The sequence below is a fragment of the Phyllostomus discolor genome, chromosome 4, assembly GCF_004126475.2.
Source record: "Phyllostomus discolor isolate MPI-MPIP mPhyDis1 chromosome 4, mPhyDis1.pri.v3, whole genome shotgun sequence".
Taxonomy (NCBI): Eukaryota; Metazoa; Chordata; class Mammalia; order Chiroptera; family Phyllostomidae; genus Phyllostomus; species Phyllostomus discolor.
Genome location: NC_040906.2, coordinates 109,857,057 through 109,872,963, shown reverse-complemented (window position 1 = coordinate 109,872,963; position 15,907 = coordinate 109,857,057). Strand labels below are relative to the sequence as shown.

The 15,907-nt window shown below is 42.9% G+C and overlaps 1 protein-coding gene across 2 annotated transcripts in view; it reads right to left on the bottom strand.

Moving 5' to 3' along the window:
• Positions 1–1,400: 1,400 nt before the first annotated feature.
• The window catches only part of KCTD20 (potassium channel tetramerization domain containing 20), a 30,513-nt gene continuing 16,006 nt past the window's right edge, over positions 1,401–15,907 (bottom strand). For both annotated transcript variants that reach the window (XM_028509747.2, XM_028509748.2), the window contains 7 exons: positions 15,129–15,332; positions 12,172–12,442; positions 9,264–9,366; positions 8,797–8,917; positions 7,599–7,796; positions 6,089–6,199; positions 1,401–4,872 (listed from right to left, as the gene is read on the bottom strand). In XM_028509747.2, the coding sequence (XP_028365548.1) occupies positions 4,580–4,872; positions 6,089–6,199; positions 7,599–7,796; positions 8,797–8,917; positions 9,264–9,366; positions 12,172–12,442; positions 15,129–15,288 (1,257 nt within the window). In that variant the 5' untranslated portion in view covers positions 15,289–15,332 and the 3' untranslated portion in view covers positions 1,401–4,579. The remainder of the gene's footprint in view (positions 4,873–6,088; positions 6,200–7,598; positions 7,797–8,796; positions 8,918–9,263; positions 9,367–12,171; positions 12,443–15,128; positions 15,333–15,907) is intronic.

The following is a 15,907-nucleotide window of genomic DNA, read 5'->3' as shown; positions in this document are numbered from 1 at the left end:
TGCCCTTTTCCCTCCATCTGCCTCATACTAGGGCTCCAACTGCCATGGTTCTGTGGTGAGGTCTTCAAAGTGACCAATCTACCCAGACTGCTCCCCAGAACCCTATAGATCTCACGTAGCCGACTGCCAACTAGACATTGCCATCGGAGGGCTGTCTTCAGGCTCAGACTAAAGCTGTCTATAGCTCCTCTTGCACCTCCACAACCTTTTTTTCTAGGTGTCTCCCCAGCTGTCTAAGCCAGAAACTTCTTACATGGCTCCTGTCAGTAAGCATGTCCAGGACACGGCCACCCGTCCTACCAGTGCCTTCATTATTCCTTACTGAACCCAATGCAGTGGTCTCTTAAATGACCTTTTTGCCCTTGGTCCTTTTTTCAAGTCTGGCCCCCGCTGCTGCCAAAGAAATTCTTTTAAATTTCAAGTCTGATCATGTCATTCTGCATAAAACCCTTGCGGACTCCCAACACTCCTTTGTCCAAGGTGCATCCTTCCTCTGACCTCATATCTGCATCACCCCATCCACTTCCCTGAAGACAATAAGCAGTTATTGTCACTTTTGCTTACACTTTTGCTTGAGTTGCCCTGGATACCACCTACCCTTGTACTCATGGATCCAAACCTAGTATTTATCCTTCACAATTCAAGTCATGTGTCACCTCTAGAATTCTCTTGTGAATTCTACCCCTCACAGTAAAAACCGGCTCCTCCACCCTTTTGAGGTTCCTGAGTGAGCTGGACTGTTCATAAACATCTTCATGTGATTATAAAAGGCCTTTTGACAGAACTATATGACCTACACAGCTTGGCACAAAATATACTCAACAGGCCGTCTTCAGAACATGTTCTAACCTGTGCTGATACAGGCAGGCCTGCTAGGGAGGCACAGGCTTGCTTTAGCACCCCTTGAAGTTGCATCACCAGTATGCTCCCAGGCTAGGCGAGCCGAGGGGCCTCACTAGATCCCAGACCCGAGTAGGGCGCAGTCGGATACCAAAGGATGAGAAAGTCTCTATAGCAGTGTCTCCAAGGGACCTGCCTGCATGCCGCTCTACCCTCCCACCTGCTTTTCATTGCTGCCATGCTTCTTACTTGCTATAAACCAAAACTGGGACGTGGAAGTTTGAGTCCTCTTTTAAATTTACATTTCACTTTGAGGGATCCTATTTAATTGAGTTTGAGGGCTCAAGGAGTCTGGAATGCAAGGAACTAGAGAAGGAAGACCACTAGGCTCTGGAAGCTGGAGGTACAAAGAAACAGCAGAGTGGGAAACACACAGGCTTGAGGCGAGACCCACCCACAGCCACTGTAGGAAAGGAAGCTGTTCTGGGCAGGCCAGTGCTGCTCCTTTCAGTCCCTTTTAAACTCTTCTAACTTTATTTTCTTCTAAACACACACACAAACACAAATAATAATATTTTATTATTAAAAAAAGCATCCCAAATATAGGATTTCGTAAACACTGGTAGGTGAACATGTGCAACTTTAAACACAGAGGCAAAACTGAAGGCATTTTGCCTTAAGGAGAAAATGTTCTGCAGAGGTGGTCCCGCCCAGAGCACAAATGTCGCTCCATCTCCCACAAAGGCATCAGGTTTGCTTTCTGAACTCGGCCCATTTCAACAATTTCAAACTGACTGCAATAAGTGGCACCGAATCAAGTACTCAACCCCCTCCTTAACTGTCTACTTTCACTCGATAAAAAAGGCTCCATATCACACTTTGACAGTGTGATGTAAAGCCTTTGTTCTGATTGTTTTTACTTCCACAAGGAACTGTTGGGACACTATTTGCAAATATATCCATCCTTCCTGGGCTTATTTCATAGTATTTTTGTAGACCTGTATACATTAGGTATCACACTATTCTCATGGATTTTAGTTTAAAATAATATTGGCTATTGCACATTGTGTGCAGTAAATCCAGCTACTTTCTAGCTTCTTTACCTTTTGTTATTCATTCTTTCTCAATGCCTTTCCACCACTTTGGAGAAATCAATGATGTCACCAGACACATTTTAACGTTGTTTCCTTGTCCACTACTCTTGAGTCCTCAATGGCAGATGCTTCCTACTTGTGGTATGTGGTATGATGCAGACACAGCCCTGGATTCGAAAGATCAAATTCAGGTTCATCTTGGCTTGCTGAGATACCTCTGAGTAAGACAGCCTGCGTAAAACCATTTCCTTATGAACATGTCTCTGTATAAACTGCCTGGCTTAATTATTTAGGCACTTAGAAATAACACCAAACCTGAGTCCCACCTTTTTTGTCAGAAACACTTCTTGCCCAGGGGGCCAGTACCTGACCATGGGAACAGAGCAGCTATGACCAAGGGGAGCCACAGATTACAGTGATGCTGAGCTCCAGGCTGGGAGGCAATGGGGTGCAGGAAAAACCTTCCTCTCCAGCAGAAGCAGCCTGAGGGCCCAGCTTTTTCCCCAGTCACCATCACCTGGTGACACTAGCAGATTTACCTCCACAGATTTTCCATGGGGTTGGGGCCAAAAGCACGTTAACCCAATATGGGAAAAAAGATCTAGTTCTTGAAAGCCTGAGTAAGTGTTTCTTTTACACAGAAAAAAGTGTTAAGTACATGCCATACTTTCATACCTGGCTTTCTACCTAAGCAAGGACTAAATCAGTATAGCTGCAGCAGGGTGACACTTACTAAATGTTAACGACACGTCAGTTGTTGAACAGAAGTTATACATAACAGACTACATAAAAAGACTGCAAATTTCCTTTGCAATGACAAGGAAGTCAACTGAAACGTGTAAAGGAAGCACTATTAAATAATTACTGGACTAGTCAACTACCAGAGGGCATGAATGTTTACTACTAAGGTCACAGTCACCCTGACATCAAATATTAGCCAAGTTTCACAGAAATAAAACTACCCTCTGGCTACAAAACAAGTCTAACCCCAAGCCCTGGCCTTCAGCCTTACAAAGGGACACCAATGGGAACCAGAAGTCTGTAAAAGGGTGGTTCAGTTGAACCCCTTTCACTTTTTCAGAGTAAGGAACACAGCATTGATTTCCACTGTGATGCTGACCGCATGCACAGAGAACACACTTAAGACATTCTTGTTCTTCAAGTCTGGAAAGGGCAGCTTTCAACACCCTTCTCACGTCACCTTTGGAGAACTGGGACTAACAGCCATGAAACAGAATCAACTGCAGTATCGTATGGGAGTGGGATTGAAGACCGGTCTTGTTCCTGCCTTAAAAGAACTTGAAAGGAAACTATGTGCCTCTCTGTCATCTGTGAGGAGCACATTCTCTGGGTAGGGGACGGGAAAGCCAGCCTGCACACAAAGTGGGAGATGCTCCCACAGTCTGTTGGGCTCCAGCCATGGGGACATCGGGGCGGGGAAGGTGGTTCAGTGCACGGAGTGATCTGGGTTGTCGCACACTGTGCATTGACACATAGCTGACAGAGCAAACACAATTACTAGGTCTCATTTCCCTTCAACTCATCCTTCCTTTTGGGATGACATTAGTGTGGTTTCTTATCCAGTGTGAGCAGCTGATAGGCTATTTCAAAAATTAAAAATATCCCGATATTGAAAAAAAACTCCATAAGAATGAAAAGAATATACAAAGAAAAACCCTGTACTGGCACCAAGCCTGGGCAGGTGATGCTTCCCCACCCAGCTTCACCCCAAAGGCTCCCTCACTGGAGCTCTTATAACTCTCCTGCTGAGAAACTGAGCCCTTTTGAGAAACTTTTGCGCACATACTGAAAGCCTGTAAGTGCCATCTAAGGCCTCGCAGCCACACCACAGCCACATGCTGATCCGGGCAGAGACCTGTGGCTTCACACCAGACTCCGAGCCAGGACCATCGGAATGGCTGACCTGGAGAGGTTCTTCTACTACAGTTGTGAGTTTCCTTCAAATTTAGTCCTTTATTTCAGCTCAAACACCATGAAGCTAAGGTTTCATAAATACTGTTGCCATTACCTTTCCTGTCACAGAATTTGTGTGGTTTGGGATTGTTCACTGCATTAATGAAAAAACAAAACTGAATTTAAGCACCTACAAATTTCCTTTTAGACATTTTGAATGAGAGCCTACTTCTTCCCTGACACAGTCTGGGCACAGATGTCACCAGGGGTGGCATCTTCATTAACCCCTAATGAGTATGCCATTAGTGCCTGTTCGCAAAAAAGAGATTGTCTCCTTTTAAGTTTGGTCCCTTTGCTACTAAGTAATGTGCCTGGTATAAAGCAAAACACACAAAAGCCAAGAACAAAGCATGAAAGATGAGAATTGCTTTGCTGAATGAGGCAACAGGAGTCCTGACTTCCTCTTCTGCTTCTGCAGTTACACAAAGACTCAGTGAACAGCACCAGACCTAAATTTTCAAGTTACCAGGGCTGCTGCAAAGCTGGTAGCTGATTACCAGTGAGTGCTTTTCATCCCCTGCCAGAGGTGCAAATATACCAAAAGGGGTGCACGTTAATTATGGCAGAAAGGGAAAGGAGGGGAGAAGCATGTCTCTTACACATGGGGAGGATTGGCTTTGGGCAGCCCAGAGGCAGAAAAACTTCAAATAGGGGTGGACCCATAGCTGGCCCTAATCCTGAAAGTCATTTGAAGCCATCTGAGAAAGCGGGGCATTTAGCCGATCAAGTTCATCCACTTGGGGCGGGTGATGCATTAGTATCTCCTGATCCTCCGAGACATCCTCTCCAGCGGCTACCAGATTAGTGAGGGATTTACTCCGAACACACTGGAAATCCACATGGCGACTCTTTCCTTCTTCCTTTTCCCATGACATCTGGATAAAGGGGCGCTGCACATAATTATAGATTACTTCAGATCGACCACCAGGTCTTCTCTTAATTTTTTCTTTACAGGTAGGATAACCTGAAACAGAAAAAGGCCATTCTCATGACTTCAGCAAATGCTCACTCTGGCTTCCATCCTTCCATCCCGAATCAATTTCCTCCCAAACCCAAAGACTGCACAAAAACTACTAGGGAAGCGACCAGCCTGTGACCGTGTCCTCCCAGCCCCAGTCCCCTACAGGCTGTCTTCCCTCTGGCTCGGCTAGTTGGCCTTATCCCTAGAAGGGAAGTAACAAAAATTCCTTCTGGTGGAAGGGAGAGAAGCCTCTTAGTAATTTCAGAAGCCTTAGTTGCTAGCAACAATACTGTAGAACAAAAGTCCTGCTAGGGCATGGCTACTCCAGGCCTCTAATTCTACTGCCTGGCAGGCACACTGTATGAGAACTAGTTAAGGGAATGTGGACTGCCTAAAATAACTGAAAGGTGGTCACATGGCAACGGGAGGAATCTTATTCAAACAGCTTCAGAGTTCAGACAGAAGCAGGACGTGGTCACCTCTAAGGTATGCAGCAGGATGCTCTGGTGGCAGAACAGTCTGGCGTGCTGCTCTGGGAAATGGAGAGATCCCTGTCACCTGTCCCTGGGGTCTCCAGAGAGAGGGGAAGTACACAGTGGAAAGAGGTTTAATAGATGACCTTAAAAATCTCTTCCAACTTTAAATTCCAACCTAAGTCAGACCCAAGGAAGGTCTGATGGGTTCTGTGGGCAAGACTGAGACAGTAAAAGTAGCAAAACACAAGAGTCAAAGACTCATGGAAGGGAGACCAGGGTGGCTTCTGCACTGTCTGGGATTCAGTCTCTGAGACCCTTCCATGGAGCCCACAGGTTGGGAGTCATTGTCAAGGTCATTTAAGGCAATTCTGTCTATACACCCAGGCATTTCTCAAAGGTATATAGTAGAATAAACTTGTATTTTCAGTCTCCGAGCTACAGCTTTCAGAAGGGCCCTTCCAGATCCCAGAAAGATGTGTACCCAAGACTGTTGGCAAAACAGCTCTCCCACTTCATGAGCCCACGAGACCTGCTCCATTTACCCACCAGAGGAAATAAAATGAAAAGGAAATGTAAGTGTAAACAAAAACAGAAATAAAGATCCTTCACACTTGGGTAGAAAGGTAGTTTACATGTGTGTCCATTGTCTAGGAGCTCTGGAATCTGGGTTTTAAGAACACAAGCTGGGCCATTGTTCCAACCTGCTCCATAAGCTGCACACTGACTGACTGGGACATTGTTACCTTCAATTCCGATGCGAATGTTTTTTAGGCCCCGTTCCTTTAACACTGTTTTAGCAACATCCCGATTCTCAATATATTTGAAGAATCTGTAGAGCTTGGAGCTATAAAGAACTGGGGTGGGGAGGGGGGGGAAATGTATGGTTAGCTGTGGAACAACAACTTCCGTAGAGGAAAGAGATGAGCTAACCGAATCAGACTAATGAAAGTTGTATTTCTTTTCACCCTGAAGCCACACACACACGCACACACAAATTCCAGATGGATCACAGATTAAATGTTAAATAATAAATTAACCATAAGAAAGAAAACATACAAGATATTTTTATCATCTCGGGATAAAGAAGGCCTTTCTGGGTATGACATAAAACCTAGAAGCAATAAAAGCTGATACTCTTGACTGTACAAAAATACATTCCTACTCAGTCAAAACCACTATCAAAGCTAAAAAGACAAATAATCAACTGGAAAAAATATTTGCAACTCATATTACAAAGGGCTAACTTCCTTAATATAGAGAGAGAATAGTGACAATAGGAAACTTCCACAAATTGCTAAGTAAAAGACTAACAACCCAATTTTCTAACGGGTAAAAGGCACAAATACAGTAAACAAAAAAGGAAATTAGAATGGCTCTTAAAAATTAAGATGTTCAATCTCATTCATAAAATGAGAAGTGCAAATTAAAACTCAAACTGCAAACATAAAAGTTTAGTGAAACATTGTTTTGGTAAGGGTACAGAAGACCTTCATATGTTTTGTGAGTATAAACTGGCTCAACATTTATGGAGGATAATTTGGCAACATCCATCAAAATTATGAAAGTACAAAGTTTTTGACCCAGGAATTCCATTTCTAGGAATACTATTCTATAGAGATATGCATGAGTGAAAAGACTGTTTAAAAGGATATTCACTGCAGCATCATTTATAATTTATAGCTTAAATGTCCATCAACAGGGCTGGTTAAATCAATTACAGCACAACCATGCAATGAAATACTACAGTGCTATAAAAAAGATCACGGAAACTTTTCATGTAAGAAATGGTGTACAACAGTCCGTAATACTACAGTGTCACTTGAAAAAAAGGAAAAACACGTAAGAGCTTATATATGCACACTGAAAACATCTGGGAGAAATGGGGAAAACTGGGCAGATGAGGCAGGGGGGCGTGAACAAGACCTTTCAGTGTATATATCCCTTTGTATTTTTTGAATTCTGAATTATTACAAATTCAAAAGAACTTAAAATTAAGAGAATGACACCACCATCTACTGTGCTGCCTCACGACTGACCAGGGCCAGACGGCAGCTGTAGCACGGAAGGTGAGCACCCACTACACTGCGCGCCGAGGCATGACGGTCAGACCACATCGCTAGCCTGCACTGTCATCCGGGGAGTGTGCTCACCGCCGGCTCAACAGTGACACTCATGGGGGTTCTAGGATCTAGCTGCTACACTGGACAGCATGTTTCTTGCTGAAAACATCTATGTTATGCAGGTGGCTCCTACTTTGGGAATATTCCTCCCCCATGGGTGGGGGGTGGTCTTCATCCCAGTCCACAGAATCCTCATCCGTCAGCACAACGATGTGGCACTCTCGCTCCCCTTTCTTGGCACAGCCCACCATGATGGGCAGGATCAGCTCTTCGAGGTAGTGATCAAACTGCTTGTGAGCCCCGTCATTCGACAGTTCATGCAGTAAAGCACCTGGGGGAGAAGTGCAGGTGAGCATCCTCTCTGCCCAAGTATGTACATTACTGGAGTGAGGACTATGGGGTAATAGCTGTTGTCATTGATAAGGCCCAGAGAAGTGACCCACTGATGGGCCGAGATTGTTTCCTGCTCCAAGGTGATAACTAAGATGACTTTGTTAAGTATGCTTCACATTCTACCACGCTTCCACTATGTTGAAAATCCCTGAGCACTCTGATCAGAGGTTTTGTTGAACACAGTGTCATACCATAAACATTAATTCTACAAGAAAAAGAACCATCATTCGGGGATGATTCTTTGTAGTACCTCTTCTGAATATGCTCTGGATCTCGATTTCGAGTTAGAATACCAGAATATGGAGTTAGAATACCAGAGAAGAGGAATAATTTGAAGTTTGGTGATACCAAGGGGCTTGCTCTAAGTATGTACTAGACTGGTAAAGAAACCACAAGTCCAGAGAACTTTATGGAATCTGCACGGAAATGTATCATGAACTTCAAAGAACAATTTCAGGAAGCCTAAGTAATGATAAGATCATGGAATTTGTAGTCAGACAATTGGCTCTAATTTCAGTTTTTAACGCTTAGAGCTTTGAACAAGCTAAAATTTCTTAGTCTCATTTGTTAAATGGGTTACCACCCATCTTTTATGGTTATTTTAAGACTTATGCCAAGTTCATATCTGTAAAGCACTTAGTAAACACTAAGTTAACGATGATAAAAATAATCGTAGGAACCCAGCCGATTTATGCTGTTTGACTTTATTTGTTAAAAGGATGAAACACTAAGGCCCCAAGAGGGGAAGGAATTAGCTTGGTGACTCATGGTCAGGCCAGGTTTAGAACCCACTACCCATTCTCTTTATCTGCTCCGCTTCCTCTCAGTGCGTTGCAGCAAGAGAGGAAGCAGGACAGTATCACATCTCTGACTCTGTGATGATTTTCAACCCACACTTCAATTCCAGGCAAACTAAGTTTAGCTGTTCCTGTACTTACTCAGATCTTGACATCGGATAGTGTTGAAGTCAAAGTTAATGCAGAGATAGTCACATGTATCTCTAAGGTCTGGGATAGAGATGCCATCAGGACAATTGATGATACCGGTTTTGTAATAATCCTGTAAATAGATCAGGAAGAAGAAATACAGGCAACGAACAAGATGAAAAATTATCTCTTCAACATCCTATTCACTGCTGGTTCTCTTAAAGTGATGGACTATTAGCACTATCACCAAGGTGGTTGATTCATTTAACAGCAAAGTGATTCCTGGCTATCCTGACATGTTTAATGAGAAATTGATACCCACTGAGTTCACACAGACTTAAGTTACAGGGATGAAAAAATAAAGTGGAAATGTCAGTAACTGGAAACTAGAGACCCTAAAGTCAGGGACACAGGCTGGCGGAACTCTCAGGGCTTCTGACCATGTGGGCCGAGGGTGTAACAAAAAGGCTCCTGCGTACCAGCACCGTTCGAAAGACAGTCGCGCTGATTCCTTCAGCGATCTCATACTCCCCCTTCTCGTTGGGCCGTGTGAAGTTGTACTCTCTTCCTGGTCCAAACATCCTGAAAGACACCAGGCAACAACGTGACCTGCTCCAGCAAGATTCTTCAGAAGTAGGACTTCTTTCTTCCCTTCATTCTGGGGAGACTGCATTTCACTCTCTCCTAGTGTGAGTGAACAGAGCCTGGCCCAGCCCCTACGATGTACTCAAGTCTTAGGAAACACCCTTCAGACTGGAAAAGGCAGCAATTGCTTTCCGCATTTGAGTGCAAGGAGGCATGATGCTACAAGTCCTCTGTTCTGTGACAGCAAATGAAGTAAAACAGTATCTGCAGGGCCAGGCCTTGGGAAATGTCTGCAGTGTATGAGGTGCCTCTCTGGCCCTCCCCACGGACCAGGAATCTGACTGTACTGACCGGGCAGCTCAGGGAGACAGTGTCTCATGCTCCTGGCCTTTCCTATTCCTTTCCCTCCTCTATTGACATTGACTGATCTGGTATGCAGTCCTCAATATTCCTGAGTTTTGCTTTTCAACATCTAATCCGATAGATGAATCTGTATTTGTAGGTACAGATATGTTAATGATGTTTTAATGATGAAGCTCTTAGGTGGGCGGGAGGAAGCCCTTCTTTAATCCAAGGAGTAACTCTTAACTATGGGAATGTCAGGTCAAGTAGAAAAGGAGGGTAGGTGTTATCAGGCTTATGAGCAGTTTGACGTATTTCTGAGAGGAGGCCTGCTCTGGGCACACACTCAGATGTCACAAGGATACAAGGCAGTCTGGCTTTTCTTACTCATCTTCTGCCCTTCGCCCTCCCGTCTCTCCAGTCCCCTCCAGTAAAACTGTCCCTGTGACTGCTGTGACCGCCGCTGCGTTTCTGTGCACGAGCTGTGGAGGGGAAAGCCAGCACCAAGGACAGGGAAGACAGTTACTATCTACAGCTAGTCTGATCTGTGTTCCCAGTGGGGGCTCCTGCCACTTCCTTCCCTAACCTGCTGGGAAGCCCTGCTGCTCAACTGTTCAAAACTGTCAACTTCCACTCTGAATTGGCTGCTTTTCAAAGGTCTGAAGAAGACTCCATATCACATGCTTTCCAAATCATTAGATCATACATAGGAAGTCCATCCTGATAAAAGCTGTCTGCAAAAAATGCTGACATTTTCCTGGAACGCTCTGGTTGCAGTCTAGCCGAGACGGTTATGAACCAAATAGTGAACATGCCATAAACACAACCCGCCCTCCCTGCCCCTGTCATCAGCCGGGCGTAAACTCAGAGACAGTTCTCTAGTAGTGGCAGAGATCTGCATTACCCCATTCTCAACTTCTCACTCTGTCCCCTCTGTGACCGTGGTCCACATCTGTAAGCTCACTGGCTGGGCTTATGAATACTGTATGTACCTACAGGACACAACAAACCTGAGTAACTCAGAATCTGTGATCTCGGCCAACTCAGCTAATGAGCTATTTAGGTAAAGAAATCAGACTATCATCTTGGAACAACCCACTCCTAGATTCAAAGAACCACTGTCACCTGAGAATCTATTACCTAGAAAATGCTTGCCTTCTTCTCTTTATCCTACTTTCAGAGGAAACCTACTGCAAACAGCCGGCCTGCCCTGAGGAACACTTTCAGGCGGGGCGGGGGGAACTGGAGGCCGGGCATTAGTAATGGTAATACCAAGACTGAGTACAGTTAGTCAAGTCTGATAAAATATAGGGTCAATTTTGAAAATGTTTTAATGTTGTAGTTTAATGTTAATTGAGATGTTTGAGAAATGTATAGGTTTGGTTTTGATTAAGAATGGTTCATCGTGACTTTGTATGTATATGTTCAAGTAAACACATATTTGAATAGCTACATCCCATTTAGCCTAAGATTCAGGAAATTAGTGCAGTCCACTCTGATTTCTAATTCATTTCCAATTAGTTCAACGTCTTGAGTGAAGTTACAGCTTTAAATAACATCTACTTCTAAGTAGATGAATATCCTCAAAAGCCAAATGTGTGTGTGTATATACACACGCATTTTACTCTTATCCCGTTTGCTCTTCCTCATGTCAAGGTCTACGCCCGCTAACCCCCAGCCCACATCCCCAGAGGGCTTCTGGCCAGTGCGCCTCCTGAGAGTCAGTCTCCTTCCATCTTCTAAGTTCTAACCCTGAAAAGCTGGGGTAGGAGATGGTGAGAGGAGGATAAGACCACAGTCTGAATTAAACATGAAGAATAAAAAGAGCAACCAGGAAACAACAAAACAGCCAGATACAGGGACTCCGTTTTAGAAAACAAGCAGTGATGGAGGCTCTGGGAAACGACACTATGACATCTGTTCCCAAGCACAGCCCACAGATAGATGGCAGACAAAAGAATGAGTTTCTGTGAAACGGCTGTGGTGTTGTGTCATGTGAAACACCTAATTGTCTTTTTTTTTAATTAAAAGACAAAAGACGCCCCTCACCCCTAATCGCACCTTATCCCAGTGTCTTTGACTTGTGGAACTTAGAAAACATTGCTTTTGTGAGGTTATGCAAGTTGTGAATAGAAGAAATTAAGTGTCTGACTTCTGTTTTAGAGTGAGTTTATAGAGGACTAGGGAAGGAGATTTAGCAGATTATTTTACATAGTTACATAGTTCTGACTGCACTCCCTTTTGTTCATTATATTGGCTTTATAAATAAAATACTCAGCCCCCTAAATCACCAACACACGTAAGGTTTTTTACCAGCCTGAACTCCCTGTCTCACCAAGTAGGAAGGCAGAAAAATCAGCAATGCAATGCCTTTTATTTTCATATCTATAGCAAGATAAACAGCAGGGATTCTATTCCTAGAGAACAGAGTGCATTTGGAAGAAAATGATCATCAATTACCTTCCCAACATGGTATCCGGATGAGCAGTGAATATTTGTGGATTCACCACAAAACGTGTGCCATCTACCAGAAGCGTCACTTTCTCTGGCGCCAGGGAATGAACGTTACTGCCAAAGCCCACAGTGCTGTTTCCAAATCGTTCCAGAGTAAAGGATTCATGGTTCCGTTTATTTCCGCCTTGGAAGCAAGAGCCTTTGACGTCTTCGGGAAGTGACTTTATGTGAGGGAACTGAAGATTTGCTGGCTGAGAGGCATAGTCAGGTGAAAGGTCTAAAAGATCATGCAAACAAACCAAGTAACTTGACTGAAAAAAGCTTTGGGGAGAAAACAAACCCAGTGTTCTTAAAAAATAAAAATTAAACAACCGCCCGCCTCAAGGATTTTTAGAGGTCATCAGGCAAACTCCTTCCTAGAGACCATAAAGAAAAAATACAACCGGGGACTTATATTGGACCCCCAGCCCCAGCTCTTTTCTGTGGGTGGAGGAGGGGGAGGGAGGGATCAAGTAATACCCACATTTTAAAATAAAATGATTAAAAACTTTAAAAGTAAACTTCTACATGGTTTTAAAAAATTAAACACTAGAGAAGACTTTCTGTGGAAAACCAGTAGTCCCCTGCCACACCCCATGACTGCCCTGGCTTGTTCCACAGAGGTAATTACTTTTTCTGTTTTCACTTCCCTCCCTAATACTCTTGTATTTCCTGTGTTTTAAGGAACCTGTTACCTCTGTGTGATTAAACTGTTTATTTTCCACATTCTTCAAGAATGTTTCCAAATTTTATTTTCCAGAAACATAACGATAGACTCTAATTGCCTGATGTATCACTTTTCCTAGAAAAATCACAGAGAAATGCATTTGCACTATCACAGGAGAATCCTAACTTCATCAACACCACTTTTTGAATAGGCAGATCTTGGTATCAGCAGCAAAATTACAGTGCAAATGGCCTTGGATTAGGATTCACGCTTGGAATCTCAGTTTTTCTATCACCAGAGAGCCATTTTCTTTATGTACTTTATTTTCCTAAACCCATTTCATCTTGTGTAAAATGAGAATGTTCATTGCACCCACCTCACAGGACTATCAATTCAAAGTATGTGAGAGCACTTAAAAACGTGTGACACCGCGTCATGCAAAAGAGTTGTAAAAGGGAACTAATGAAGTGTGATGTACACAGAAGACAAGCTGGAACAACTGTTTACTAAAGGGGTACCAGAGGCGACTCTTAAATATGCAGTTCTCCTAATGTATTTTATTTTAATGTTAACAAATATTTTTGAATGAAAAATTTCAACATATTGAAGCACAGACTTAATACAATATGTATATGCCATTACCTAGATTTGGCAAGCTCAGTTAACATTTTTCTACATTTTCTTCAAGACTTTTTTTTTAAAGAAATAAAATATAGATACAACTGAATATCTCACTCCCATCCTTGTATTTTAAATTTCTATACAATCCTTAATGAACATGATTACCGCCCATTTTCAGGCATTTAGATAACCAAATATACTGTTAGCTAGAGTACACTCAATTTTCCCCCACTTGTTTCTAGAGAAAAGGAAAAATCTAGACCAAAAAAACAATTTAGGGTTCACATCCTACAGCTTCTGTAGGATTTAAATTTTTGCTGCGGCCCTCATTTTGCCACACAATCCACAGACAAGCTAGGAGCAAGACACACCTTCATCACCAGACAAGCCTTCACGGGCAGTGCTGTTTTTCGAAATGAAAGTGGGTGTCGAAGTCACTAATTCAGTTCTCTAGAAAGCTTGATTTGCACCCCAGCAATGAAGCAATTAAATTAGATTCCTGAAGGATCCTCAGGTTCCACCCTTAAATGCATGAGCAGGAAAAGAGACTCATTGCACAAATTCTCCCTAATGGTACATGCTAGGGTGGCAGTCAGTCACTCTGTCCGTTGATATATATAAAATAATAGTAGAGGCTAATCAGAAAGATACAGGTTCAAATCCCAGTCCCCTATATCTGAGCAAGTTACCTAAACTTTTAAAGCCTCCGATTCCTCATTTTTACAAGGAGGACTAATCTAAGCAGAGATTTGCAAACTTTCTGAAAAGGGCCAGGAAGTACATAGCCTGGGCTTTGTGGGTCATCATCTCTGCCCTACAGCAGGAAAGCAGCCACAGACACTATGTAAACAAATGGGAATGATGTCTGTATTTCAAAATTTTATTTACAAAAATAGGCAGCAGTCCAGTCTACAGTTTGCAACCCTTGATCTAATGAGACGTATGTAAAACTCCTAGCACAGAGAGTGTTCATGAAGTGTAATTGCTATTATTGTTGCTGTTGTTTTTATTAAAAGTTAAAAAGAACCTAATAGTTTAAGAGCTTTCACATCCATTATCTTCCATCCTTGTGAGGTAAGAATATTCATATCCCTGTTTTCTAACCCTGGCCAGTGTGGCTCAGTTGGCTGAAGTGTCGTTCCATACTCCAAAATGTTCAGGGTTTCATTCTTGGTCAGGGCACATCTTTAGGCTGCAGGTTCGATCCCTGGTTGGGGTGCGTGTTAAGAGGCAACCAATCGATGTTTCTCTCTCACATCAATGTTTCTTTCTCTCTTTGCAAAATCAATAAACATTTTTTAAATAATTTTTAAAAATCTGTTTTCTAGATTAAAAAAGTAGGGTTCAGAAAGATCACGGAGCTCACTTGCAGTTACAGCTGATGGGCAGCAGAGCTATAACTTCCATCTGTCTTCTGCCTGGCAAACCCATGACTATTTTTCTTACACCATTATCGCCAAGTTAGAGGTGCCTGGCTGATTTTCTGTGATGGTTTAACTTTATATAATTGTGATATGTAAGCTAAGACAATTAACTGGATATTTTATTTAGATTAAGAACATTTGTGTCTTCTGGGCAGAGGAGATGCTCAGGTGTCAGAAAGCCCTCCACACTAAGTAATATCTAATCACCATACCATCATTCCTGGGACTGAGAGGGTAGGTGAGGTTTTGAAGACCAGAAGAAGTCAGGCTATTTGTTTCTTTTTCTTGGGCTGCAGTTGAGCTTTCATCCATCAGGCAGCTGGCCTCCTGCTGTAATAACCTGTCGCTCTCACTGCCACGGTGAACATTCATCCTTGGAATCTACGCTGAACTGTCTGCTCGATCAGAAAAAAATCCTGCAAGACAGGAATATGCATGATTTAGAACACTTTCAAAACAGGTTTCCAAGGGCTTCGTGGCACGCAGCCAAACTAGAGAACTGACAGCTCTATGCCTCTCATTCTTGTTCTGAAATGACATCTTAAACATTTCTGTGGTTTTATACTGAGAGAAACTGGCTTATTTAAATGGTCTGTTGATAAACCTGTTACTAGGGAATAATTTCAAGCTTTATCCGTAAACAAACATTGAATGTACTAACTTTAGCTATATTCATGATCAATTCTACATATTTAATGGTGATGCAGTAATTTGGTGGTGTTTATACTACAGAGACACAGGAAAGGAGGAGTCCAATTGGTCACTTACAGAAAATCTGCCTACAGATTTTAACAATGGAGACACACACACTCCTGGCAACAATGAAACACTAGAAGATGTCAAACAATCACAATAATGCTAGTGTGAGAGCTGAAACTAGAAGTCACCTGCACTAAAAAAAGCAAAATGTAGCCCTAGCTTATGTGGCTCAGTGGAATGAGTGCCCACCTGCAAATCAAAGAGTTGCTGGTTCAATTCCCAGTGAGGGCAC